Source organism: Centropristis striata, chromosome 12, assembly GCF_030273125.1.
Source record: "Centropristis striata isolate RG_2023a ecotype Rhode Island chromosome 12, C.striata_1.0, whole genome shotgun sequence".
NCBI classification, from domain to species: Eukaryota; Metazoa; Chordata; class Actinopteri; order Perciformes; family Serranidae; genus Centropristis; species Centropristis striata.
Window position 1 is genome coordinate 15564875 of NC_081528.1, and position 27615 is coordinate 15592489.

General features: G+C 37.6%; 1 protein-coding gene across 4 annotated transcripts in view; it reads right to left on the bottom strand.

The window, feature by feature from the left end:
• The window catches only part of csnk1a1 (casein kinase 1, alpha 1), a 47298-nt gene that overhangs the window by 18976 nt on the left and 707 nt on the right, over positions 1–27615 (bottom strand). For 3 of the 4 annotated variants that reach the window (XM_059347029.1, XM_059347027.1, XM_059347028.1), the window contains exons 2-6: positions 26760–26866; positions 18857–18983; positions 18233–18331; positions 7375–7458; positions 1368–1507 (exon numbers count right to left, since the gene is read on the bottom strand). In XM_059347029.1, the coding sequence (XP_059203012.1) occupies positions 1368–1507; positions 7375–7458; positions 18233–18331; positions 18857–18983; positions 26760–26866 (557 nt within the window). The remainder of the gene's footprint in view (positions 1–1367; positions 1508–7374; positions 7459–18232; positions 18332–18856; positions 18984–26759; positions 26867–27615) is intronic. The other variant, XM_059347030.1, reaches the window with a different exon arrangement.

A 27615-nucleotide genomic window follows, 5' to 3' on the forward strand; every position in this document is an offset into this window, starting at 1 on the left:
CATAAACTTTAAGTGGTCAAATTCAAGCACTTTTCAAGGACTTTCAAGGTCCGTTTTCAAGCTTTTCCAGTACCTTACAACGGTTGTAAAATGTACTTACATACTAAAATGGGTAATTTCACTTACCAACGGCGATAGTATTGCACTTTTAACAACTAAAATTATTGCTGGAAAGCATAGTCTATTCTCATAAAACATCATACTGGTATGGGAATCTAGGGGTTAGGACCAAAAATAAGCTCACAAAAATCAATCAGCAGCTTTTGGAACCATACATTAAAACAAACTAGGAGGAAAGCCCCACAAAAACTTATGGACACCTCACATCCACTATGAATTAAAAAAAAGTCCTTTAAGTATGAGGATTATGGTGGCATTACTCGAACTGGCAGATCAGTCACACAAGCGCATGCAAGACCCAGGTGGAACTCTTTTAGATAGGCTATTCAATTTATTATCTTTTCCACCAATTATCTATGGTCAGGTGGCTGGTTGTTGGAGGAATACAGTAAGAATTTTTATGCATTTACACGCATTTTTATCCAAAATGGAAGCACTTTTCAAAACTTGAAAATACAACATCAAAATGTAGGCATTTAAGGATTTAAAGCACCTATGCGAACCCTGTATCCTTTTCAAGAGCAATGAACTTTTAATTCAAGAATATTTAACATTGGAATTGAAATGTGGAATGTATTAAAATATCCTAGATAAACTAAGAAAATAAACCACAATCAAAACAATGAATAAAATACTTTGACTGTTAACAAAAATTGCACTGAGATACATTTTTACTATATTATAAATTATATATATATAATATATAAACAGCTGGAATTCGTACTGCCTGTGGAACATTTGCAGCATTACTTCAAATGCTGAAAACACAAAAAAAGCACTAAAAGTCTACTAATCTACCAGGTCCACTGTAAGTGTGGAGTGGCTCCTTTAAGAGGCAGGGCAGTCTGTGTGCCTGTGTATGTGCACGTCTGAGGTGTGTGGACAAGTAAGAAAGAGTGAGCGATAGGGATGTAAAGATACACTCAACTTGCCATTCGATACAAATTTCTCACATTTTCTTTCCTTGCAGACAAAGTTTTTTACTATTTGTGGGATCTTAAAAACAAAGTTCTGGTTCTGTAACTTATTGGTAGTGATTTTAACCACACAGCAGCTTTTAGACATTATTCTGTTGTTTGTCAATTGCAAAATGCTGAACGCTATTATGGACTTCTCCTTCCATGGTATAAAAAACATATATGAAACCCCAACTTTAATTATAGGCTTTCGAGACACATGTTAAAAAAGGAAAATTATTTCCTATAAAAATTGTACTTAAAAAGCAAATTTTAAATGCTTGCACATACCTCTGTTCAATGCCCAGGTGTGCATTGATGGAGGCATAGCGTGCTGTGCCAGTCAGGTTCTTGTCCTCTCTGTAGGGGATGTGCTGTCGTGTTCGGTTGTCTCGGTACTTCTTCGCCAAACCAAAGTCAATAAGGAACAACTGAGAGAGAGGGAGAGAACACGTGGTAGTTATCAATCAGTGAGACCCAACAGGGCAATGATAATCACAAAACTAAACACACAAAATGCTTCATTTAATAACACAGAAACAGTCCAGCTTTAAACAGCTTTAATGTGATAACAGTTGTCTTACACCATAGTAAAACTAGCCATCTTCCAGATGTGTTCTGTCACATCTAACATTGTAAAATAGAATAATGGTAGTACATTGTTGTGTTGTTTCTTTCCAATCATTAAAGAATCTTTGGAGACACGCACACACACGTTCGTGTTCAAATACAAAACAAATTGAAGTTGATATAATTGTTCACACGTTGTCATTGGGCTGTGTGAGCCCTCTCAATCACCATGTTTTATGACTGAAAATTTTAAATTTAAAAAGCGATCAATTGCAGAGGTTATCAAAGATGGTTATGGAATATCCAGTTAGCACTGTGGTGATTCTTTGTATAACTGACTTTGAGGTTACTCAGTTTCACACTCAAATCATCAAGCTGGACTGTTGGTTTTCTACAGTGTACTGGGTGGTTTACTTGTCCAGTTAAGCAGCTGTTAAAACTTTAATGTTGATCAAGTTGGCCCCTTTTTTGGACCTTCTGACAATTACGACACTTATGGGTACACTATATTCTAAATTTGAGAGGTAGTGTTCTGTGGGATACAGTGTTGCAGAGCCAGATTTCTTCCATCAAAATAACAGACTCCTCTGTGTTTCTTAGTGACTCATGTGCGAAAGCACTGTTAACATCCATGGTATACTCAGGGATTATCCACGTGGTTTAACACTTCATGAACAAGCAGCCCGAGACATACTAAACCCAAACCAGCCTCACCATGCATTTGTGCTGAATGCGGATCTAAACATCCAGACACAGTCTATATGTGGGTTTCCAGGTTTAAACACAGCAATCATATAGATTGAGTTACAGCATGTACAGAGGTTCAACAGGGCATCAGATGACAGGCTGATGGGTCTGCATTTGTGTTGTGCTGCGTCAACTTATCCATCCGAGTCAATCCTCAAATCAAACAAGCCTTGTTGTCTCGTGTTAATTCTGTTAACAAAAAAACAAACATAATATTGTGCTGAACGTGCCATATCAAGACTACGTAGACAGCACACAATAAGCACTAGTGTGGTGTGGGTCAACCAACATCCTGTGGCAGGTGTGTGCATACAGGCGAGTCAAAACTCTCAAAAACATTTCATACACCTTTACTCTCACGCATACCAAAACTGACCTGAACATCACTACTGAGCACAGAGAGGACTTTGTACAGCTCCCATTGTTTTATAATAGTTTGAAAGACAGTAGGTCAGTTGTTGACTTGTGTCGGTTCAAAATAAACATGCAAATCAGAACTGGGCTTGGTGCTGCAGTCAATGTTAGTGATTTCACACGGTGTTACATTACTTTACTTATGTTGCTTTTTGAAAAAAACGACAAGCTTTCAGGTACCAGCGCCCACAATAATTAAATAAAAACGAATTTGTAAAATGTCTTTTGGCTGTCTAAAACGGCTGCAATCAGCTCAGTTGGCCATGGTGCAGCAGCACCTGGTGGAATTTTAAAAAAAGCAAAGAATATTCTCCATACAGCAATTCAGTCAGAATTCACTTATAAGTGCAGGATTTAAGGATTTGGTGTCAAGGCACAAAGCAAAAGCGTCTATTTGCATATATTGGGGCATCTTGTTTTTTTTGTTTGTTTTTTTAAGTCTGGTGTAATCGCTAACACTGATGCTGTGGGAAAACTTTATCTCCAAAGTATCCCTGGATGCTTTGATGTATTCCTTAAAATTATACCACTAGACAAGACAGACCACTAGATCCTGCAGTTTCTTCAAGGTTGTATAGTTAATAATTGAACAGCTTCAGGCTGACAAAACATGATGCAAACTAACAAGGTAATTTGACACAGGACTAACACTAGGACTTAAACAAGCAGAGAACATTTACATAATCATAACCCATATCTCGTAATGTCTACCAGAGTCATCACTGTAAAAATCAATGGGTTTCCTGGTGTGAATACTGTCCAAAAACACTTCAGCAGTGCAAGTCTTCCTCCCACCTTCCAGGTTTTATGCTGTTCATGCTGTTGATATTTAAAAGAAACAGCAGTACTTGGTCAGTATAAATTCCATAAGATCTCAACAACTGATACATTTAGTGAATGCTCTTATTATATTACCCTAAATTCAACCAAGATGAAGGTCAGATCTAATATCTGTCATGAAACTGTCCTCATAACTTAAAAGGGGAACACCAACCTTTCTACAACCAATTCTCCATGGCCTAGTGAAGTTCAACCAATATTTGTGAACATGAGCTACTCTATTGAAGCCAGAAATCAGATAAGTAAGTTTTGTGATAAGTTAACTTGTGATGTCACTAAGTATGAGCTGCTCTATAGAGAGTTAAAGTTTTTGGATCTTGGAAAGAGATGTTAAAGTCAATGTTAGTCAATATTTGTTTTCTTACCATCTTAGATCGTAGGAATGACGTGAATTTTGAAGATGTACTAGTGGTTTGTGAATATAAGTGGGGCAGATGATCATGTGTGACATTAAGGTCTTTAACAGAAAGCAGTAAAACCCAATAAAAAGACGACAAAAAATGTACAGCCCTAACAGGTACGGTCAAAAGGAAAACAACCAGAGGTGAAACAGGAGATGCAAATTCCCCTTTACATTATTATAGAAAAACCCTATTGAAAAAGTATGGTGAATATGAAATGGATATTACCTGTCCATGATCACTTTAACTTTTTACGACCAAATGTAACCATACCAGACAATCTAGATTTGCATCTCACACACAATGGGTCTTGAAATTCTGGTTAATTCAGTCCAACTACATTTTTGAAATTTTACATGCACCTCCTCCGCAGTACACCTTAAGTATACCATCATACTGTTCAGTAAATTATCTCTATTTTTTTGGGGAATTTACTCATTCCATATTATGCGAGCTGCTTCAAGGAAATTTTTAGGCCTGTCACGATAATTACTATATCAACTTATTGTTTAATATATAAAATGGACAATATTTTCACCAGTTGCGCTGTTTTTCCATGTCAGTCAGCCTGCTCTCTGTAGGAGGCAGGGCTCACACACAGTGAGGACACTAGCCAGCTGAAGCATAGAGTGTGTTACTCGTAGAAAAGTTTCCCAGACGGCTGCACAATTCCTGAAAGTTTGGTGGAATAAATGGAATTCGTTCCAAAGTCAAGTGTGGTGTAGGAACATTTTGGATTTCAGCCAAATGAGTGAGGAGATCCCAGTAACATTTTCATGCATTGAAAAAATAACAATCCCACCCAGTGTTCTCAGCTGGGAACAAAAAACAGTAATGTAGATGGGAAAATATATCGGCCTAAAAAGTGTTATTGTGACAGGCCTACTTGTAGTTAGATTCAGGCCTTAAACAGAGTTAAGCTTTCAACTTTGGGCTAAGATGTATGTACAGTGATACCAATGGGTACTTAATTTGCACAATTTCAACAACTCATAATGTAACACAGAAAACTTGATAAAACAAGTTTCAGAATCCAGACTTTACAGGTTGAGAAAAATACATTAAAAAAAAAACATAAAGCATATGATATTTACATTAATCTGGAAATAGTCTTCGAATAGTAATTGGGGAAAATATTGGGTTTGTCACACACCTATCTAAAAAAAATAAAAATGTTCTTACTGCTAACCAACTGCCTGCTAAAAGCCATGTGGGGCGAATGGTTATTTAATGGGAGTCATGTCTCCTTATGATACCCATGGTGATATGGTAAATAAAGTCAAGGGAGCTGGTCAAAGATAATTTTTTTTTTTAAATTAAGTCCTAAAAAACTATGACAGTTACTCTGACTTTAATGAAGCAGCTTCATAGTAACTAAGCTTATTCTTGTATCTTAGTAAGTAAAATGACAGGACACACATTTTCCATAGAGGACTGTGTAGTTCGTATGTTAGAGATGCACCGATTGAGCGGCCACTGATCGAAAACAGACAATTTTCGGCTGCTCGGCCATGACTTGCGACCAGCAGATTGGTCACATGTCAGACTTCTATGCTGGTAAAATTTATTTATCCACCTTTGCCACAATAGTTATACATCACACACACAGCAACAGACAGTCATGTCACAGTCACACACACACAACATGTAGGTGGCAGCAAACAACGGCAAAGAGAGTGAAGTCACAGATGCAAAACATGCACATCGCAATACACAGCGGCACAGACAGTGTAGTTAGTTAGACTTAGACACACACACACACACACGTTGCCATACACAGCGACACAGTGAAGTTAGACACACGCATGCACGCACACAGGCACAGACACACATGAACACAACATGTATGTTGTACACTTGACTGTGACTATGAAGTTATAAGCAGGTATAACAATGACATAACAGCTGTGAAAATAGCAGTGAAGTTTGTGAATAGTTAGTATAGTATCTGGTGGTGAATAAATCCTACAACTCCTCAAGAAGCAAGCCAAGTTCCCTTGTCTTTCTGCCACCAGCTGACTTAAATGAAAGGGATTAGCAACGGCTCGAGTCCAGGCTTTCTCTCGGTGGACCAACCTTTATGGTGGACCAGCTATTCTCATTCTAGTGAGGGATAAAGTAGGATATACTTCAAGTCATTTTCAGTTTAATCTTGTTTTGTCCAGTAACCTGAAGCACCTTTATTTTGAGATTTGTTTGAGTGACAGTAAGACAAGGTCCTGTAACTTGGTGCTATTTTATAGAAAATGTAAGTTTTATAATTAATGTTTTATGATGAAAATGTTGGATACACTGTTCAAAGATGTTTGTATATACTTTCAATTACAATTCTTTGAAAGAAAATCATAAAAAGCAAAAAATAGAATTGGCAGGTCAGGCTTTTAAGTAGAAAAATCGCAATCGGTGCATCTCTATTGAGTATAATGTATGAACTTGATTCATTTTACCTGCTTGTAGAGCTTTAAATGACCTAGCACTTTGGGAAATCAAAGATTTACAGATGAATACAGATGAGGTTGCTTTCTGATTAATACACTGAAATACTCTGCCACCGGATATTAGAATGTGAGCAATACCCCTTCAAGACACATATGGCAGGCTAAATTAGGAGTATAAAGAGTGGTTTTAGTGCTCAACATTCTATTGCCGATTTTCTGTTACAATCTGCAGCTCAGCTGTTGCTGTCATGCACATAGTATAATATATACATTTTACATACAATAAAAAATGTGGCATTATATATTTGTCATTATAAAGTTATTACAGAGCTTTCCTGTCCTTTCTTTTAATATGATCTATACTGCTTTTGTATTTAAAAGTATGACTTCTAATTAAACATCAATTCTGGGAGCCACGCTCTGAGTTACCTAGCATGCCATCTAATATTATAAGGATCAAAGATTAAGATGATTCAGATTAAATCCAAATTCATTACTGCCTTAGCTCCGAGATTTCGCTTTAATATTAATTATTATAGTGGGAATCATTGCATTCCACTTAGATGCTTTCACTGCTATCAGGACAAACATGACAAAAAAAAAGAGACAGAAACTGGCTTTTAATGTAGGCAAGAAGACATTTGAGCTATGATAAGAGGAACTGGGACCCCTGATTTTAACTACTCCCCTAGGCAATGCTAATGGAAAGTTTGCTTTCCACTCCCACTGCAATTAAGTGCACACTGGGTGGGGGAGTACATTTATTTGGTATTATGAGTGCAAGATGGGTGCTGATAGTCTGATTCACTTTAAACCAGTGTAGTTAGGCATGATTGCAAAGCGACAACTGCTGTTGTGAGGCAGCTGGTGTTGTGGTAAAGGTCACACCTGGTTTAATCCTGAGAAAGATGGGTCCTGAGAAGAGCTAACAGCCAAGCTTCTTTTCCTCTTCCCCACTGACGAGTCTAAACACTAGGGCAGACAGTAGAGGGGCAGGGGTCAAAATCACACAGCCTCTATCCACCTTCAGTCACAATTAGCATGAGTACAACAGGCACTTCTGGTTGCACCCACATGGTTTTCTCCCTTTGATACAACTAACAGTGTCCTGTACAGCTAAGATGGGGACATCCAAGGCAAGCTCTACACAGGCAGAAAAATCCACTTTAGATCTTTGTGGTACAGATATGATCATTCTGGCCATCAGTCTAGAAGAAACCACGTGACTGTGAATTTCTTCTGTCAGGACAACCATAGTAAGATCAACCCTGTACAACAAGCCAAAATTGCTCTGGAAACGTGAAGATGTTAAAACTTCTAAATCATGTCTGACAGTGACAATAAAGGCCAGTGCAGACAGGCAACACCATGGCTCAGCAAAGACCTGGGGGAAGAGAGGAAATTTCAGCAGCAGATGGAAAAGAGCCATGGTTGTCCACCTCTAGCATTAAAATGGAGTATATAGAAAATATATGCTAACAAAGATCACTATAATGGGTCCCTGGAGAGTATAGTTGATATTATCGTGCTCAGGTTGTTCACATGACAACACTAACAATAGGTTGGTACCCCTCTTGTTTACATGAAAAACTGTAATCGTACGCAGCTAAACATACAAAGGAGGTTAAATATGTAAGAGTTGAGGTAGTATTGGAGAAAAATGGGTAATGAGCGAGCTATAAATTGTGTTAGACTATGCTACCACATGTATGACATGAAAATTACATCTGATGTATAGTAGGTAATACACAGACTATGGATATGTACCTCATAAAATGACTACGAAAATTTCCTTAAAAAATTCCTAACTGTCCCTTCAAGGCAAGACTTGCACAGTACCTGTGTTGGTGCCACATTGTCTCCCCTGTATCCAATATATTGCCAGAGTGGACATGCTATCATTTTTAGGCACCATTTCCTCCCTGGCATTTGCACTTATGATTGCCTCCTTCAACCATGCAGAAGTAGTGATGGTACAGCAGCACTAGTCCAATAAATCCTCACTCCAATGCATGCAGACTGTCTGCCGAACAGTGAGGGCTTTGTCTAAATGGCAAATAGTATGGCACTACTGGAGTTTAGACCAAGGATCGATACGACAAACCAACTAAAAACAACTTGCACACAGCAGGAGCTGTATTTATAATTAATAGCAGTAATACTGACACTTCTTAAATCCCAGTGGGGAGTCAATGCAACATTCTACAGTTTAGCTAAACACAAGAACATCTTACAATTATGGCTGTCCAACCATTTCTTTTTAATCGATTCAATCATTCTGATTGATCCATCAATTAATCCTTTGGTAACTGACCCAAAACAACCATCTACCATTAATTTTTCAAACTGTCATTCCAGTAATATAATATTTTTGTATATAATAATACAAGATTTCAATAATTAGCAGTAGACTACGTCCCCTATAAGCCTCTTTCTCACGCTGGAACTGAACGCTCTGCCACCAGGTCGGGGGAGTGAAAGCTCGACTGCACAAAGCAGGTTCTTATGTGTTGGGCCGCACCTATGAAGGTAATAAAATAATAACACAGGGCCTCCATAGTTTGAACCAGCTTCATGACTTCCTTTCGGTTCTTTCACAATAAAATCTAAGCAGAGCACATTTTGCTAAGAAGCAAAAAAAAATTTGTTCACAACTCAAAGTAGATTACAGTGGATATGCAGAGGTAAAAAAAAAATCAAACAATGGAATCAGAGTTCTGACACTGGGGTTCAAATTGGGATTCTTAAGATTGTTTCTACCTTAGGACAGCAGCCAGACTGTTAGTAATAGCCATGTGGCTAATGCTAAAATTAACTAGCTAAAAAGACTTACTACTCCAACTACATGCAGATCAACTTGCATCAGTCTGCAGACTTATTTTGTGAAGTTCTATAAAAACCAGTCCTTCTGTCTCTAAACCTTTGTCATGATTTCCATAGATGCTGCTAAACTGTTTCAGCAGACATACTTTCTCAGTACAGTAACTCAGATTGCTGGTTCTTGGTGACTTCAAACTAAATTGATTGACAAGCGATTCAGATGGTCTAAGTGAGGTGTGATGTCCTTAATCTGTCACAGGTGATTGATGAGTCAAAGAAGACCTAATTTGAATGAAACTTCAAGGCAGATTTAATTATGTACAACAGAAGGGACAAAATTAGTGCTTCTGGAGTTTTTGCACTCTGCATTAGTGACCAGTGTCCTGTTATCTGTGTTAGAAGGGCTGACAATATTTTAACAAACAGGCTTTTATTAGTGACCTTGTTCACAATAGTTCACATCACACCTCTGAAACATCTGTTGTAGAATCGGCTTTGGAATATTTCTTGCTATGGCCTACACTGCGCTGTAGTGGTAAGCACTCTCGCCTCACAGCAAGAGGGTTGCTGTTTGATTCTGGCCTGTGCATCTTCTGTGTGAAGTTAACATTTTGGTGACTCTAAATTGGAGTGAATGAGAGCATGAGCATGGTTGTCTGCCTTTATGTGTCAGCCCTGCGATTGTCCAGCGACATGTCCAGGGTGTACCCCTCCTCTTTCCCAAGGTCAGCTGGGATCGACTCCAGCAAATCCTCTCATCCATTTCGTCTCAGGTAACATTTAATGACAGCTTAATAACCACGCCATCAGAGATTTGCCATGCTTGGAATACAGATTTTATCTGAAGCAGCACTTCAGCTATCAATTGCAGGAAAGCAACTGAGGGGGATAAACTCTCATTTTTTTTTTTAGCCCTGTGCCTCTTTTATTGCAGACCTGATTATATATATTTTTAATATCTCTATTTCTACTGGAGCTATCCCTCAGGTCTGAAAATCTGCATGTTGCCCCACTACAATTTCCAAGTCTTGTTGTTTCACAACAATCTGGGTTTTAAATATCTCTGCTCTGACGGTGGGAAATATCGTGCAGCTCTTTTTGTTGATTTAACAAAGGCATTTGATTCTGTTGATCATGCTTTGCTTAAAATAATACATGATATTCTCGAGAGCCAGAAATACTGCGAACAATAATTTGGACATTATCACTCTGAATAGACACTGTATTTGAAGGGTCTAAATATCTTGTTATTTGGGAGGATCAGAAAATTACATTTAAGTGTCACATTGACACACTTGCCTGTAACCTATGACATACAATTTTATATTTGTACTGGCAGAGCAAATTTTCCTATCAGTTGGAAGCGGAAAATTGAGACCGTCTTTCTGTCTGTTTTGGACTATGGTAATATTATCTACAGACACGCATCTGCCTTCACTCTTAAACCACACTATTGCATATGCCGTTCGATAGCTAACATTAGCTAACAATTGAAGTTAGAGTTAAAGTTTTAATCACACTAAACTATGACCAACTGTTTTGAATAACTTCCTGACGCTAAACGTATGCAGCTTTCAAAATAAGCGCACAGTGTGTTAACAGAATCGACCACAGAATTTACAAGAAGACTGTGTTAAATAAGGTGCCTTAAATAAAATATACAAGAACCCTTATTCTCCTTTAAAATAATTCTTAAAATATGCAACCATTCAGATTAGTGTATATGGTGGAATAGTGGCATTAGAATCTGTGAAAGGGCCACCACATTTGGGCTTTTATGGAGAAAAAATTATCCGGGGGGCATGACCCAGGATGCCCCTAGCCAGCTATTTTTCCACACTGGCCGGCTGCTCCTTGTCCGAGTGGAAAGCATGTTGACAGAAATTAAAAATGACACAGTAGGATAACAAGGATTCTATACGGTACCTCCTGACTGTGAAAAATGTTATGTGATGTGTTTGCTCTCATAGTGCACTAGATTGATGCATTATACTTAGAAATGTACAAAAATTTTTGATGGATGCTGAGCTGAATTAGGCCACTTCCTCTTTTAAATTAGGATACAAAATAGAGAATTCAACAAACACCTTATACCCCTTTCCGACCAGAGCCGGTTCCCGGACAGTGCCCAGTTGCGAACAGTTCTTTGGTTTTCCAATGCCAAAGAACCGGCTCCCGGCCAGGAAAACTGGTTCCACAGCGGCACCAACTCCTTGCTGGTCTTGAACCGCGAACCGCTATGTCAGGAACTGGGGGCGGGGCTATCTGGCCAACAAGACCAACTATGTGGCATTGAGAGAGACCAACTAAAAAGTGCATCATTCATTTATTTGATTTGTTAAACTGCAATGTGATTGATACAGACAAGCTAGCGTGCTAGCATTAGTCCAACGCTGGTTCGCAAGTTGAACCAACTGCGAACCAGTACAGGAACCGGCTCTGGTCAAAACAAAAAGGGTATAAGTAACCCCACCTTCTATCAATACAAAGCTATCCATTGCCAGGAGGAGAACATACAGAATAATCCCCTCAGCCAGCTCGTCCTGAGACTCACCTCCTCAAACAGCACAAGGCCTCAGAATAGCCCTGACACTATCTGGCCATACCAAATTATAGCTAAAGAAAAGCATCTACCACCAAAACTAAAAACACATTTTAATGCCGAGTCTAAACAGACCGTAAACAATGGCAAAATATCTGAGTACTGTGACTAAGGAAGACATTAAGCAGGTTAAGACAGTGATAACAGCCTGGCCATAGAGACAGGCAGTCCTGGCCCAGAGGCTTAGAGATGGCAGCCTGTGTGTAAGTGGAGACATTGTGTTCTAATGTGCTACATTTTAACAGGAAAAGGTGTCCGAAGTTCTTTATAAAATCAAATTTAAACTTCAACACTTTGATACACTGTCTGACCAAACAAAAATGCAACATATCCTACTTGGCTGCTTCCATGTTCTTCAAGTATATGATCGGAGTACATGTCACAGCCTCAGTGACAACCAGACCAACAACACCTAATGGCTCACTTTGCCTTTTCATTTATCCCGCTACTGCAACCGTTTTTCTTTTTCTTTCATACTTGGCATCTGTATTATACATATTTACCAATTGTGTATTTACTGTCGACATATATGCATTTGACACACACACCACCAACACACACAGATTGGATTGGTTTTACTAATCCCCACACAACAGGCATACATGCAAAACATGTTTGTTTTTGTTGACTTATATTATCCTTGAGATTTGGCACTTATTTTGGCCAATAAAGCATAATGAAATTGAAATTGCAAACTACAATTCTGTGGTTTCTAATAAAGTATGTGAATTTACTGCATATTTTATTTTTACCTACAGATATAAACAGGTTAATGGGTGAATGGGTTCAGCCCAGATTCAGTAGGTATTGGCAGTCTGCGTTAAACGTTTATATGAAATGTGTCATCCTCACTGGGCGGCATGTATCTTCCAGGCGCAGTATTACTCCCTCTTACTTACCAAACTGAAGTTAAGGATACATCCAGAAACTTTCCATTGTCGCAGTCACTACAACAGAACATTACCAGCAGAAATACATTTACAGGTTTACCTCTTGTGTTAACAAAATAGACAGGCCTGCATTAATGATTAAAAATGCATGAGTGTGTGTTAGAGAGCAGAAATGGTTTATATCAAACTATTTTGATATAAATGATATTGTGTCATTTTAAAAATATATCAATGCAACTTACAAAGTTGATGTAATTTTTCATGTCAGGGAACTGACTGCAAATGGAATGCAAATGGAATGCAAACAGCGCTCATTCACCCATTCACACACACATTCATGCTCCCCAATATGGTGACACCTGCCACAATCATGAAATCAGGAGCAATATTTGGGGTTCAGTATTTTGCCCAAGGATACTTCAACATGTAGACTGCCATGGTCAGGGAACCATGGCCTTCCGATCAGTGGACAAACGCTCTATTAAAACCACAGCCGCTCCCTAAATGTTTTTTAAGGCTGGCAGTAGCAAGGCTGTCATATAAGCAGTAAATATCAGTGGAGAGTAGGCTGTGATTGCACACCTGCTGTGCAGACTACACATTCTTTTAAAGTTCGTCAAATATACATCCCATGCTTAAACTAAACCAGACGTTGCCTGTCTGCAAGGGCTTAAAATAATTTGCGCAGAATATTCTATTTTAATTTCAGGCAACTTGATCATACACACATCTGACCAGACGATAAAGTATATCAAAAAGAGAAAAGAAAAGAATGCTTGAATATTTGGTTTATGTGGGTAGAAAATCAGCATCATTGTCAAATATCACATAATCAGGTCTTCAGCAAGAATCTAGTACACAGAAACTGGACGACACCACCTGCAACATTTGCATTGCTTTTTAATGAAGAGGGAATAACAATTTAAGAAAAAAAATGTAATATAACTGGTGTTCATTTTATCATTCCTATTTCCTACAAAGGAATACCTTCGTACCAGGTGACCTGCTTTATTTAGAAACCAAATCCATGAGCACAAAACCGCTTGAGAATTATTCAGTACTTTGAATATATTTTATCTTTTTGTTTTGGCATATTAGTCTAGATAGCAATATATGCGATATCCATCTAGATTCTTTTTTGGTGCAAGCTGCCCAGTGCTGAAGATATCGGTCGTAGAGAGGTCTGCTTCTCCAATATAATGGGGCTGCATTTAGATTGCATTCAAAGCACCATAAAGGTGCATTTAAAAAAATACTCAACAACAATGTGCCTTTCAAGAAATCGTGACCCAGTTAGTAGAGATAATCCACAGACGTTATTGTGAGTAGTTTCATCTCGAGACTGGATTTTTCTAATGTAGTTCCTACATGAAATTGTTCACAACAAAGTCTGAATTATCTTGAGTTGGGTCATATTATCTGGAAAAAGACCTTGCTGTTGAGCTTTCCAAATGCATTTTGTGATACAGCGTATGCCTGTCAGTATAACCACATGTTCTTAGATGATATATTGTTCCAGAATAGCCGCAACAAACAATATTATTGTCATAGCTACGGTTAACTTGGGTACTGTTCACATTTCATTTGATACAGGTAACAATCAGTAGTCGCGTTAACCAAATATTTTCTGTCATTGACAGATTAAAAAACTGGGGTGACACACCCCTGTCCAGCAGGTGGCATGTGTATATTAATTATCTGTTGTACTGGGTGCCAAAGCACTGTTGGAATTCACAATTCTGACAATCAGAGCTCCACACTGTTGGAGCTGCAGCGTGCAACGTGACTGAGTGCTCTGCGCAGCATCACTGATTAACAACTGAAACTGTGGCTAATTGCTGTTAGCTAGTGTCATACAATAGCAAAATGCCATGGCTGAGTGTCCAAAGTTTCTTTGAAAAGCACATTTGAAGCAATTGTGATGGCGTTGATTAATGAGGTGAAACAAGATGGATTGGTGCGGAGGACGATTAAGGGCAAGTTTCACCTCTGTTCTATTATTTTTCAGCATTTTGGTTTTACACTAAAAAAGGGATCGCACAGTTATTTTTTCGGTTTCTTTTATCTCCATGGCCTGGCCTGAAAGATTTCTTTATATTCATTGTAAAAAAAAACTAAATTATATATTAAATAGGTCTCATAATTAATCTCAATTATTGCATCATACAGCATTTAATAATGAAGAAACTTGCAATAAAGGCTCTGTGTCATTAATAGACTGTGGCCAATTATGGAATTGCCTATTGTGACCATATAATAAATACATTGTCGTTTCTATTCTATGCAAGTTTATTACAAATTTAATTTATTATTGGAATTCTTATTTTAAAACCACCAACCAAAGCAGTGATAAGTGTTCAGCAGTGCAGCAGGACAAACTAAGTTCTTCATGTCATTGTTTTGTGGCTGAGGTACCCTTTACAGTGTTGACAGGTTGTCAGTGGGCCCTGCTGACTTGTCTTATAAAGTATGTAGTGCAGGCTACAGAGAAGATACTGGTATCATATGCATTTAGAAGACCTAAGACATCTCTCCAAAGTGAGGCTATTTTTTGGCAAGGGAAACCCTAAAAAATGGCCAGTTCCTCTGACTTCAAGATATCTGGATGATGATGGGTTCTATGGGTACCTGATTTTTATGGTAATCTCATGAGGTTTTGAGCACAAACTATGCATTTTTTTCTCATGCAGTAAAAATTTTCACCTATTGTATTTGAATATTTCTCCATACTGGGGTCCATAAACAGTCTTGGAATTGTATTAATAATTAATAATTGGGCTTCCCAGTCTTATGCCATGCTGGGGTTTGTATACTTGTATAACTTGTATACTTCAGCAGACATTAACTGATGAGATTACATGCAGCATAAAATACAGAGAGATTCATTCATTGGAACGTTTTAATTGCATTGTGTTAAGGGTTAGGTACTGAACTACTATACTTTTAAGGGGACTGACCAAATTACGTCGTTACTACCAAGTACCGATTCACAGTAATCAATTGGCACCTGATGTCTGGACCTGAGACGATCTGATTTAAAGTGTAATTGCTTTTAACAGCAGGTTAACCAAATGTTTGCAAACAATAGCTATGCTGGGGGGGGGGGGGGTATTTTTTGTGGTGTGTAGAATGTTTTATGTAAACAACAAAATGTTCTAAACATAGAACAACAATGTTGAAATTGAGACGTTTGGACTCATTTTTACAACTGAAATTACATTTATGTTGTCACAGAGGGCTACAGAGAGAGAATTCCAGCTACCGCTATAAAACAAAAACTAGTCGAGAAACTAAATTTCATTCATTCATTTATTGAAATATATTGCATGCAGATTTTAAGTAAATAAGTGTAACCATTGCCCTGGCTCTGACTTGAACAAGCAGCAGGGGCAACGTATTCTCACCCTCTCTCTCTCTCGTTCTCTTTACTCTAAATTGTCTCCCAACGCATTCTCTATGCTGTTCACTATAGTATGTGTTTGTGTGTGTTGAGGAGAGGACAGAGACATAAGCGTGACCAAAAATGAGAGTAAACATAATGGAACATTTTATAAGAATGTGTTATTTTCATTCGGCTAGCGCCATGTCAAAACGCAATAACAAACCCACAATTACTAACCCAGAAGGTCATGGGGACCTGGAAGATATCTACAGCGCTGCACATTCTGCACCAATTGATTTAACCTGGATAACTAAGTAGTACTGAAGTATTTTGGTCGGTATCTTTAAAAGTACTGAGTTCAGTACCCTACTCTCCTCCCTCTACAACTAGCTATGTTTGTAGCTTAGCTAATCTCAAAATTTATTTTTTGGGACAATGCGACTGACTCAGTGAAAGTACTCTGGGTTTGGTGAATGTAGCAGTGCAGGGTGTGTATAGATTTGACTATTTGTCAGTGAATGCATGCTACAGCTCCTCAAGTCCTCGGCCCAAGCTCTTTTTAAGTGGACCAGCTACCATAAAGGTGGACCAGCTTTTCTCATTTTGGTCAATTGTCTGTTGTACCTAGGGATGGGTACCTTTCACATTTGAATCGATACGGCACCGATACCCGGTACCTGGGAATCGGTACCGGTACTCAACGGTACCAATTTTCGGTACTTTTGCGTAACATATTTATTTCTCAAAATATAAACTTTAAAAAATATATCAAAACAATATAAAATCCAGGATGAGCTGTGCTTTATTGTTGAGTGAACGTGCATTTTGTAACATGAAGGTTGCAGTGTTATCAAAGAATGCAGAGGAGCGCTCTCAGGTGGCAAGTGCACGGAGGAGAAAAAAAAAAAAGTTGCAAGTGCACGTGTGATTTGTTGTGATGACGTCGTAGCTATGCGGCGCAGCACCGGCCAGACAGTATTGTGGGCATAGCATGATGGAATAAACAAAGTTGAGTCGGGCTGCTCTGTGCACATATCGGGGATGACGCAGGAGTCCGAGGGATTTAATTTCAGCGGGGCAGTTTGGAGTAAAGTGGCAGGTAATATTCCTGAGTTGAAGAGCTGAGTATTAGCGGAGGACCAGAGATGCAGCAGCTAGCTGCTAGCTGCTAATGACTAGTCTACGGATGAATGGAGAGAGCAAACGGAGTAAGGAAGGTCTAATCTGGAGGCAGACGAAGGCCAAGCCCGGGTAGAGACATTGGAGAGATAGTAGCTGGCGGCTAGAAGACCTAGAGCCGGCTGTTGGTCTCTGCTCCGCGGTGGAAGAGGGCAGCAGTTAGCGGCCGCGGTGAGCAGACAGGACCAGACGAGGAGGTAAATAAATTTTAAAAAATAGTGCGATCGTCAGCACGCTTGTTAATCAAAGACGTCAAATGAAAACGGGTTGAAATCAATGATTAGTTTAAAGTCAACGCCGTTTAGGTACCGAAACATGGTACCGTTTGATTTTACATGAATCGGTACTCGGTAGTACCGACGGAATTCGGTCGGTACCTATAAAAGTACCGAATTCGGTACCCATCCCTAGTTGTACCAACACTCTTACTTTCACTCAAAGTTAGAAAGATGTTTGTGAATACTGTCAATTAAAAATTTAGGAAAAAAAAGATAATCAGAATCAGGATCTTCTCATAATGTTTTAATTCAACTAAAAAGCAGAGTAGTAATTGGAACATAACATGAAGACGCACAGATTTTTTCAGTTTGTTTTTTACTTTAAACATGTCCCATGGGACAAGCAAATTTCTCCTTCCACTAGTCAGCTGGAAATGTCAATCCAGCTGACAGTCAACACTTATGGAAAACACTGTTGAAGGTAGTAAGTATATATGGAGAGATCACCATGACTAAAGATATATTTGGAAATGAGCTTGGGACCAGGACTGAGAGTTAACATGATTACTATGACATACAGCAGTTTGTCACCAGGTCTATAAAGAGATTCCATAATCGATACTTGCAGTGTGTACAGGACCTGGATAGATCTTACCTTGTTACAGTGACGGCCAATGCCCATGAGAAAGTTGTCTGGTTTGATATCTCTGTGGATGAAGTTCTTTGTGTGTACATATTCAATTCTGCTGATCATCTAAAGATGAAAACAAAGAAAAGTTTAAATATCTCAGAATTATTTATAACCCTTCTGTTTCTTTGTATCAGTTTCTGAAATGGAAACACTTTCTTTAAAATCGAAATCAGTTGAACATGAAAATAATTATCTAGGGATGTAGAAGGGACATTCACAGATGTGAGCCATTTAAAGTCAGAGAGACGTTTTTTCAATTGGACAATTTCATGTTATAGCACGGACACAGGTTTAACTAACAATATTATAATTCAGTATTCCAGTAAGCCCAGCCCATGAAGCAGCCTGGACAACACCATGAGTGACAGAGCCTTAAATTATGCAAGTAGTTATTAAAATATGTATTGTGAAAAAGGCTATTATTCAGACGTGTATGTCTTTTGACTGTGGGGTATGCAAAGTGAATAATCCCTCTTCTTAAGTTGATACCAGAAATTTTTTGCCCTTCTACTTTAATTTAATGTTCTTCAGGCATATTCCCTGCTTCAGAAGATTGCATAGAAGTGCTTGTTTTTAATTGTCAGCTACCTGGTCTGCCAGCATAAGGACCGTCTTCATGGTGAAGCGGCGAGAGCAGAAGTTGAAGAGGTCCTCCAGACTGGGTCCAAGCAGGTCCATGACTAGGACATTGTAGTCCTTCTCTTGACCATACCACCTGGGAACACATTAGTAATATTATGAGAGTGTGTCTGTGGTCGTGGTGAATCAATTACAGCACATTGTCTGAACCAACTTCACAGGTTTAATGCAGATCTGACACACTTTTTTATGAAAGGGATAATGCACATTTATGAGGGATTAGAGTTGTCAAAAGTAAATATATATATATATATATATATATATATATATATATATATATATATATATATATATATATATTTTACGGTTTATCGATACACGGATAGACAGACAACTGAATGGTTGTTTAATTTCAGTGCAAACTGATGCCGATCCCATCTCCTGTAAAAAAACAACAAAAAAACAGCCTAGTCCTGTCCAGGGTGTACTCTGCCTCTCGCCCCAATGCCAGCTGGGACCCAAGTTCAGATAAGTGGCCAAGGATACTGAATGAATGAATGAATGAATGAAAGAAAAAACGCCTATTTTCCATACAAATAAAAGAAAGTTCCAGGTTCAGATAACTAGCTAAGCCTACAATCCGCCAGTTCAGGGTAATATCGAGGTATTACGGTACACCAGAGTATTTGGAAATCCAAATGGCCTGATTTTCAATGCCGACTAAAATACAAACACTCGAAAATTATACATCTTAGTGCGTAAACAATAATTTTTTTCTTCTTTGTGCTTTCAACAGGTTCTAATTTGGAACTGGTTATCAGCGCCAAACCCTCCATGAACGCTTTCCAACGGTATGTCAAGAACAATGGTGTCATTGTATCGACAAGGCTTGGTTGGATCCTGGAGTGCAAGCCTTTCCTATTCTCTGTGCCAATCTGTCAGAGCAGATGACTCCAACGTGAAAAAAAGGAGGCGGTGTCCTGATATGGAACATCACCACTCAAATGTTGTTTTAAGACCATTTTATGCCGCTGATATAACGACAATAGAGCATAGTAACTATAACAAGTACGTCCTTTTCAATAGCAATGACATAATTCAAACATTGGAATTGAAATGTGGAAAAAGATTAAAATATCCTAGTTAAATAAAACTTGGATGAAATAACACACAACCAAAACAAAATTAAATATTCCGGTTCCGTTTAAAAAAAATACACCGAGATAAATTTTACAATATATATTATAAAAAATACATATAATATAAATAATGTATAAAGAGATAGAATAGCTGTTTGCGAAAGGTAGGTTTTTTTCAGCAATAAGTACTGCCTGTCAAACATCTGCAGCATTACGTGAAAGAGCACAAAAACGTCTGCGTTTCGACTAGGGATGAACGATTTGGGAAAATAATCTAATTGCGATATTTTTTCACCAATATTGCGATTTAATCTGCAATTATTTTTTAAAAATTCCTCATCTTCTGTTCTGTTCACAAGCAAAAAATCCTTCTATAGTCTAACCAACACAATGCTATAGAATCAGCAAATAACATGGCAATTCCTGTTGGCAATGTCTACAGGTTATAATGAAATGAAATAAACATGCATGAATTTATATGCCATCTTTATTTCACTACTTTAAAGTACTGTAATAATAATGTACCAATTACATGACAACCGCTCCAGAATAGGCCTATTAGATGTAAACAATATGGGAATCTTACTGATCTTTAATTGGCAATAAATCACACAAAATAAAGTGCAAAAATATACACAGTATTATTATTATTTGTGTGTGTAATATATATATATATATATATATATATATATATATATATATATATATATATATATATATATATATATAAAAATCATAATAAAACCATTGTTTTCTTCATTTTAATGCCTGGTACAACTAAAGTCAAATTTTTTGGACAAATAATGATAAAGAAAAATGACTGGAGTTTAATTTAAGAGCTGATATCTAGACATTTTCGATGGTTTTCTCGATAAAATCCAAAATTATCGTCAGTGATTCTGATGATTGTTTTTAAATTCAGGAGCGATTTAATTGTATACAATTTGTTTGACAACTCCTGCAAAACCTCACATCTGCATTTCCCTTGTTTAACTTTAATCTAGGCTATTATTTGGTGTTGTCAATGTAATATGGTTAGCGGTGGACATTCTTTTTCAGTTAAAAGTATGCATTTGATGCCGATTACTGATTGATGATGTGCGCTGTGGGTTAGGTTCTGTTAGTTTACCGATTATGTTCTATGTAGCCCGGGTTGTCTCCCATGCTGCTGGCGCACTTTGCTTTTATATTAAATACAAAAAACTGCTGTTTTTTTTTATAAATCATTAAAAGGCACTGATAAGACATATCCAAACTTAACTTTTGATTACCACGCATCTGGCCTTTGCACAAGTAAAGGTTATCATACAGTACATCCATCAGCCCCATCACTTAATGCCACGGCATAGCAACAGCAAGAACCAGGGTTGACATTAATTCAACTAGTACATCATGCAGCAGGCAGACATGCCACTGCACGTGTTAATGGCTGCGAATCAGAAGACAGAATAGAGGCAATCAGTTAATCACATCTCCTCCCCCACACATTCCTGGTACAGGAGGCCTCTTTATTATAGTTCATATGTATCAGACAGTACTAGGCTATTGGTTAATAGTTAACTCAACTTTTAAAATGTCAGAAGATGAATCGTCTTTATAAGTCCCATCAAAAAACAGGAAAAACATTTAGCCAACAGCCTTCAGATGATATTGGAATACATTTAGAAAGTATGTGGGCCCATTTTACTCATTTTACTTTCTAAAAGCATATTTAAGAGATGTGTGTCCTCCGCTGGCTCTACCATCTGAATAAAAAAAACTTTACATAAACTCTGCCACTAACGTTGTGTGTAAATACTTAGTCTATTTAACAGTTAGGAATGATGATTTTCTAATGTTTTTTTTAAAATGTTGTGAAAAACATCTACAAACAGATGTGTTAGCATCTGTTTGACCGACTGACATGCAAGATGTGGCTCAGAACTTCATATAATTTGCTCCATTAAATTTGGTTCACAAGTAAGAAAGACTCAGATAGTTAGGGCCAAAGCACTGACCTAAGGGCTTAAATTAGTTAAGAAAGCCTCAAGATGTTCAGGATACATTGTTAAGAAGATTATGCGTTTTCATTAAAAAAGTGTGACCGTCAGTGCAGCAAATTCCGAGTACTCGTTATGACCAGGAAGCGGCTCTTACTTTCCCTAAGCATTGTCAAATCTGCCCGAATATTTCATGCATGATGAGACTCCAGACTTGAACACATTATCATGACAATGCCAAGTGCAAGTTATTACTGAATGGAACTTAGTTCAATAAACAAATTAACAAAACATCTACAGCGTGGGCTTTCCAACAACAGCAAATCAGTTTAATCATTTAAAGAAGTACCACCTCAAGTGATTATGCGGAAAGCAGGAAAATGCAAGCAGAGTCTGCTACTACTAGCGGTGCAGCCACCAGACATAAGCAGCAATCAATCGCTTCATCTTTTGTGGCCATTGTGCCACACAAGCAACATTCCAAGAGGAGAAATTGGGCTCAGTTTATTTATTTTGGGTCTTGCATTCCTGCAAAAACACTCAGGATTATAAACTAGTTCACTGTGTTATTTCATATTTTTCTACATTTGTTGTACTGTTGAGTAAAATTTTATTTTATTTTATTTATATATATATATATATATATATATAAACTGAATATGAAATAAGTTTTTTTACATACGAAGTTAGCAAAGCAAATTAAATATGAATATAGAAAAATAGAAAAACAATTTTTACTCAACATTACAACAAATGTAAAAAAAAACAGTTCTTAATATTTTTGTAGCTTTTAACTGAAACTCTGGTTTTAAGTTTAATTTCTCCACTGCTTGTACATTCAGATATCGGCTTTATTTTATTGTTTCAAGATGGCTTTCAGCTTTATCAGAGTTGTGTTGTTACTACTAACGAAAACCCAACTTTGATTATACTGCCTCATAATAAAATCTTTTCAATCCAATTTTTTAAAAAAAATTGTGGGGTACATTTATTCTATTCTATATATATGTATATATGAAGTCAAATGTGTTTAGAACCAAATTACAAGAACTTTGTTAAAACAAGACTATTAATAATGCAGAAGCCCTACATTATTAATAGAAGTAGAAAACAGCCACGGTGAGATATTACATGAAGAATTGCAGGCATCAAATTCTTACTGCAACTGCACCTTTGTAAAGACTTTACCTTCAAACAAGGAGGTAACGTTGGATCAAGATAAGCACGTCATCAGTTAAAGACACACCTTCGGGCAGGATGCCCTGTTGTAATGCAAACAAATCCTTGCCGTGCAGGACTGACAAGCAGAGTCAAACCAAGTCGAGCCAAGCAAGCACATGTGCATGGAAAGGGGGCTTAAGTGAGAGAAGGCGGTGCTATGTGGGCTCTGCAGCAGTGTGCTAGATGACAGAGAGAAGGGATCATAAAGCACAGCTACTTCCCATGTAGGATACTGCAGAAAGGAGAAATTATTTCTAAATTTCAATATAATTTTTTTGACAACACTTCTGCTGTCCATATTTTTTTTACATGTAAAAGAGGTTGCCAATTATGGCAATCAAAGACTCAGAGTTAGTTGCCAATTTCTTACAATGCATGAATGCAGCACAAGGGTGGGAGCAACACCGGGTTCACAGATTGCTTCACATGGAAGTTGGAAAATCAAATATAGTCCGGAAAATCTAGTTTGAGCATCAGATCTGCAAGTTTGTGTTTAAAACCAAAATACAGTTTGAGACTTTATACTCCCATAAGGCTGTGTCAAAGCAGGGCCAGGGCAAAAACCTTTGTCTGGTTACATAGCTTCCTACTTATTTTCAAACTCAAGTTTGTTCCTTATGTAAAATATGGCCCTTTGCGAAATGGTTCAATTAGGAGCAATGGATAAAGCCTTTAAGTGGTGTCCTTGCCTAAGTGTTCAGACCATAGACTGTATAGTGAGAATGAGCAACGTGTCTTAGGATCTTAGGCTTGTGACGTCCTTCAGAGCCAGTGCAGTAGTGACAAAGGGTGAGACCACAGTATCAAGTTCCCAACCAAACACTGACCGGACCAATCTTCCCTTCATTTGCAGCTTTCAACCATTACATTACAGCCCTTCTTATAGAATCAAATAACTCATTAAAACCAAACCTATAAGAAAAGTGACACTTGAAAAAACATCACTGTGAAAAGATCTACCTATAATGGCAGAAACTCTTTGGTTGAAAAGTGTCCTAAATCCACTTTACAGATTAAAAAAAGCACTGTACCTTTGTTTGTTGTTTACATTTTATTAAAGAAAGAAAGCATGGTAAACATATGAGCCACAAGTAATGATGTGGACAGGTGTTAATGTATTTAGCCAACACCTTGACTAACGTTAGTGGAAAAATGCTTTTTCGACAACTGAGTTGAAAAAAATGCAACGCTATTGTACAGTCTTGTCTTGATTTCATATGCAAACCTTGTTATCTGGCTCGCTTCAATGAACACATTGGTCAGCTCTGTGTGCTTACAAATATTCACTCTGAGCGCTGGAGAACTGGTGGAATATACGGTTCTTAAATTCAGAAGTGTATTTCAACACAGTTGGAGTGGAGTGGGAGTGGAGGAGGGGCAGCAGGACTAGCAGGTTGGACAAGCTCTAACAAGACTTTGCTGCAACATTAAGCAAGCATTACCAGTGCAAAGTTTCAATGAACAGTCCCTGTTTGCATTACAATAAGAGGTGGAAAAGCTTTCAACCCTACAGAATTCATGATACTGATACAACCTGTTAATACAACTCATTTCCTGTAGCTTAAAATAAGTATTTTAGTTGCCAGCATGAGGATTCTACAATGGAATAGAGGTGCACCCAAAAATGCACAGCTGGCACCCAACTCCAGTGTGCTCATATCTACAACAGGGGTTACCATATAAACCATACCATATAAAATAGTTCTGATTTGTAAAGATGGTGTGTGTTTGTGTGTGTGTGTGTGTTTAGTTTTTAACCAAGTCACTGTGTGGCTCCTCAGTGATTGTCTCTACGCCATGCGTCAGCTGTACTGTATAAGGCTGTTAGCCAGATATAGAACAGGGGGGAAGCAAAACAGCTAAATGTTGGGATTTTCTGAATAGTACACGGGCAAAAATTCAACTGTAGCTATTCTCAATGACAATGTGACTTTCCAACAACAGTGCATAAAATAAAAAATAACTAGGTTGTCAAAAATGTAAAATTTCCTGATTTTCAAAAACACTTCACATTAGCTTTACATTTACCCATACTTTCCTCTGGAAAACATCAGCTAAAGATGAAGAACATAACAGGTTGGTACCTCAAACACACCAGCTGTAACTAACAGCTACTGAATTCTCTTACAGCTTTGGTCAACAAGTGTGAAAATAATTTAGATGCAAGCACACACAGCCAATCAAGCTCTTAACATATTTCACTCACACAACCAGTATACCAAACAATCCTGCTGCCATGGTCACACATTAAATAATATAAATGTATATATATATGCATTTTATACCGTATGAACAAAAGGCTTCCATCACATGTGGAACTTGGTATACCATTTATGTTACAATATGCACAGGTCCATAATTATATATTTATAAAACAAAACACTTGTCTACAGCAAATGGATAATAACACTTTAATCTTCAATAGCGACACATACACAAGAATAACCTAATAAGCAATAAATACATACACATAATGTTTAAAGATGTCAGCAACTGTTCTGCAGTAGCAAGTCAATGCCAAGTGCTTATTCATAATATCACAATAAAGGTGAAACAGCATACTATTAATAGCAGGGCAGTGCATAGTATGTTTTCTACGGTTATTGTGACTGGAAAAGAGAATGTATATTTTTGATGCCAGCGACATAAGCAAACACACTAGATAATTGCAAAGTTAAAACATGATTTCGTTATGCAGCCATGTCTGGTGGATTTAGGCATCCTTGTGTTTTGTCTTGTGCAACTTCTGTGCGTCGTTTTGCTAAACATTAATGCCAAACATTAACGAAGCGACCAACAAAGAGACCCTGGAGACCCTGTTATATTAAGTATGTATCATTTTTGGTACTGTTCAGTAGCAAGTCAATGCCAAGTGCTTATTCATAATATCACCATAAAGGCAAAACAGCATACTATTAATAGCAGGGCAGTGCATAGTATGTTTTCTACGGTTATTGTATACAGTGTGAAACTGCAGAGCAACAACATGTGTCTCTCAAACGTTATCATTTGCTCTCTTGGGCTACACCCCACTCTTAATAGTTACTTTAACACAACAAAACATTCTGTGTGAGCGGTTACATGGTAAGACACGGCCACGTAAAGGCTGAAATCACGCGGTGAAACACACTTCTACCGTGAGGCTTGGCTTGTTGTTTTCTCTTCTGTGCTCCGCCGCCATTTTCTAACAGAGTAAGGGAAGACATGTTGGGAGCTAACACAACAAAAGAGGAGCGGCCATTTCCGACCACAGTTGGTTTTCCTCACCCCTAGCAGCTGTTATTTACAATAAAAGTGCACAGCTGGGGCTTCGAAAAGACCGATACGAAGGACCATCGGACTGGATTATTATGCGATCGTGGAAAAATAACCTTCCTTGAATAGTAATGGACCGATATAAGTAATGTTCAGCAGATTACCAAACCTAATGCCAAAAAGGCTGCTGCTGCCTCTTTAACATTAATTGTCCCCATTCCAACGCATGTTTTACCACACCAATATAGTTAAACAATGATATACAACACATGTTGTCATTTCATTGTCAAAGTACGATGTAAAAACAAGTCAAAATACCTGATGTGTGGGATCCCGACACCACCTTGAAGGATTTTGTACAGCTTGCTTTCGTATAAAAGCTGTGGATGTCTGGCTTTCTGTGACTCCAATTTTACAGCTACCTCCTAAAGATGAAACACACAAAAATCAACATTTATATTTGAAACCCTGTTGCCACCACGCCAGTCACAGAAACGACAAATATATCGATTGCCACACTGTAAAACGAATAAGGTTAATGCCATTACATGCTTCGTGTATCATCTTTACTTCTATCAATGTTACTGTTTTCGATTGCTAATAAATCAGATAATTTACCAAGCTTTGCAGCAATGTTGCTTATGGGTCAATGACGTGATCTAGGGCAGTGTCAGTTGGTGTAACCAGTATTTTTTTTCTCATAAAAATCTGATTATATACAGGAAAATAAATGTGGACTCAAATGAAAAAAAATAAAAATACAATCCAGGTTTACATTGCAACATTATGGTTTGTAACACATTTTTACATAATTTGTCAAAACTTTTGAAAAAAAATATTGTTTTAAGAATATGTTCTGCTCAATACTTACGAGATGTGTAAATGTAGAAATAATAAAAAAATCATTTGTTTTTTAAAATGAAGTAATTATATGTATAAGTCCACTTAAATACAATGTAGGTGGATAAAGTATTTAATATTTATCATGTTTTGTGGTTAAACCATTTGACATGTAGCAGCTTTACTTCTATCGAGCTTGATAGCTAATAATTCAGATAATTTACCAAGCTTTGTAGCTTATATGTGGCTTTATATATTTACCAGGGTTGTGTTGTGAAAGTGGCAACCAAATTTCCTACAAGATGAAAGACGAATGAAGACGCTGATCAAACAA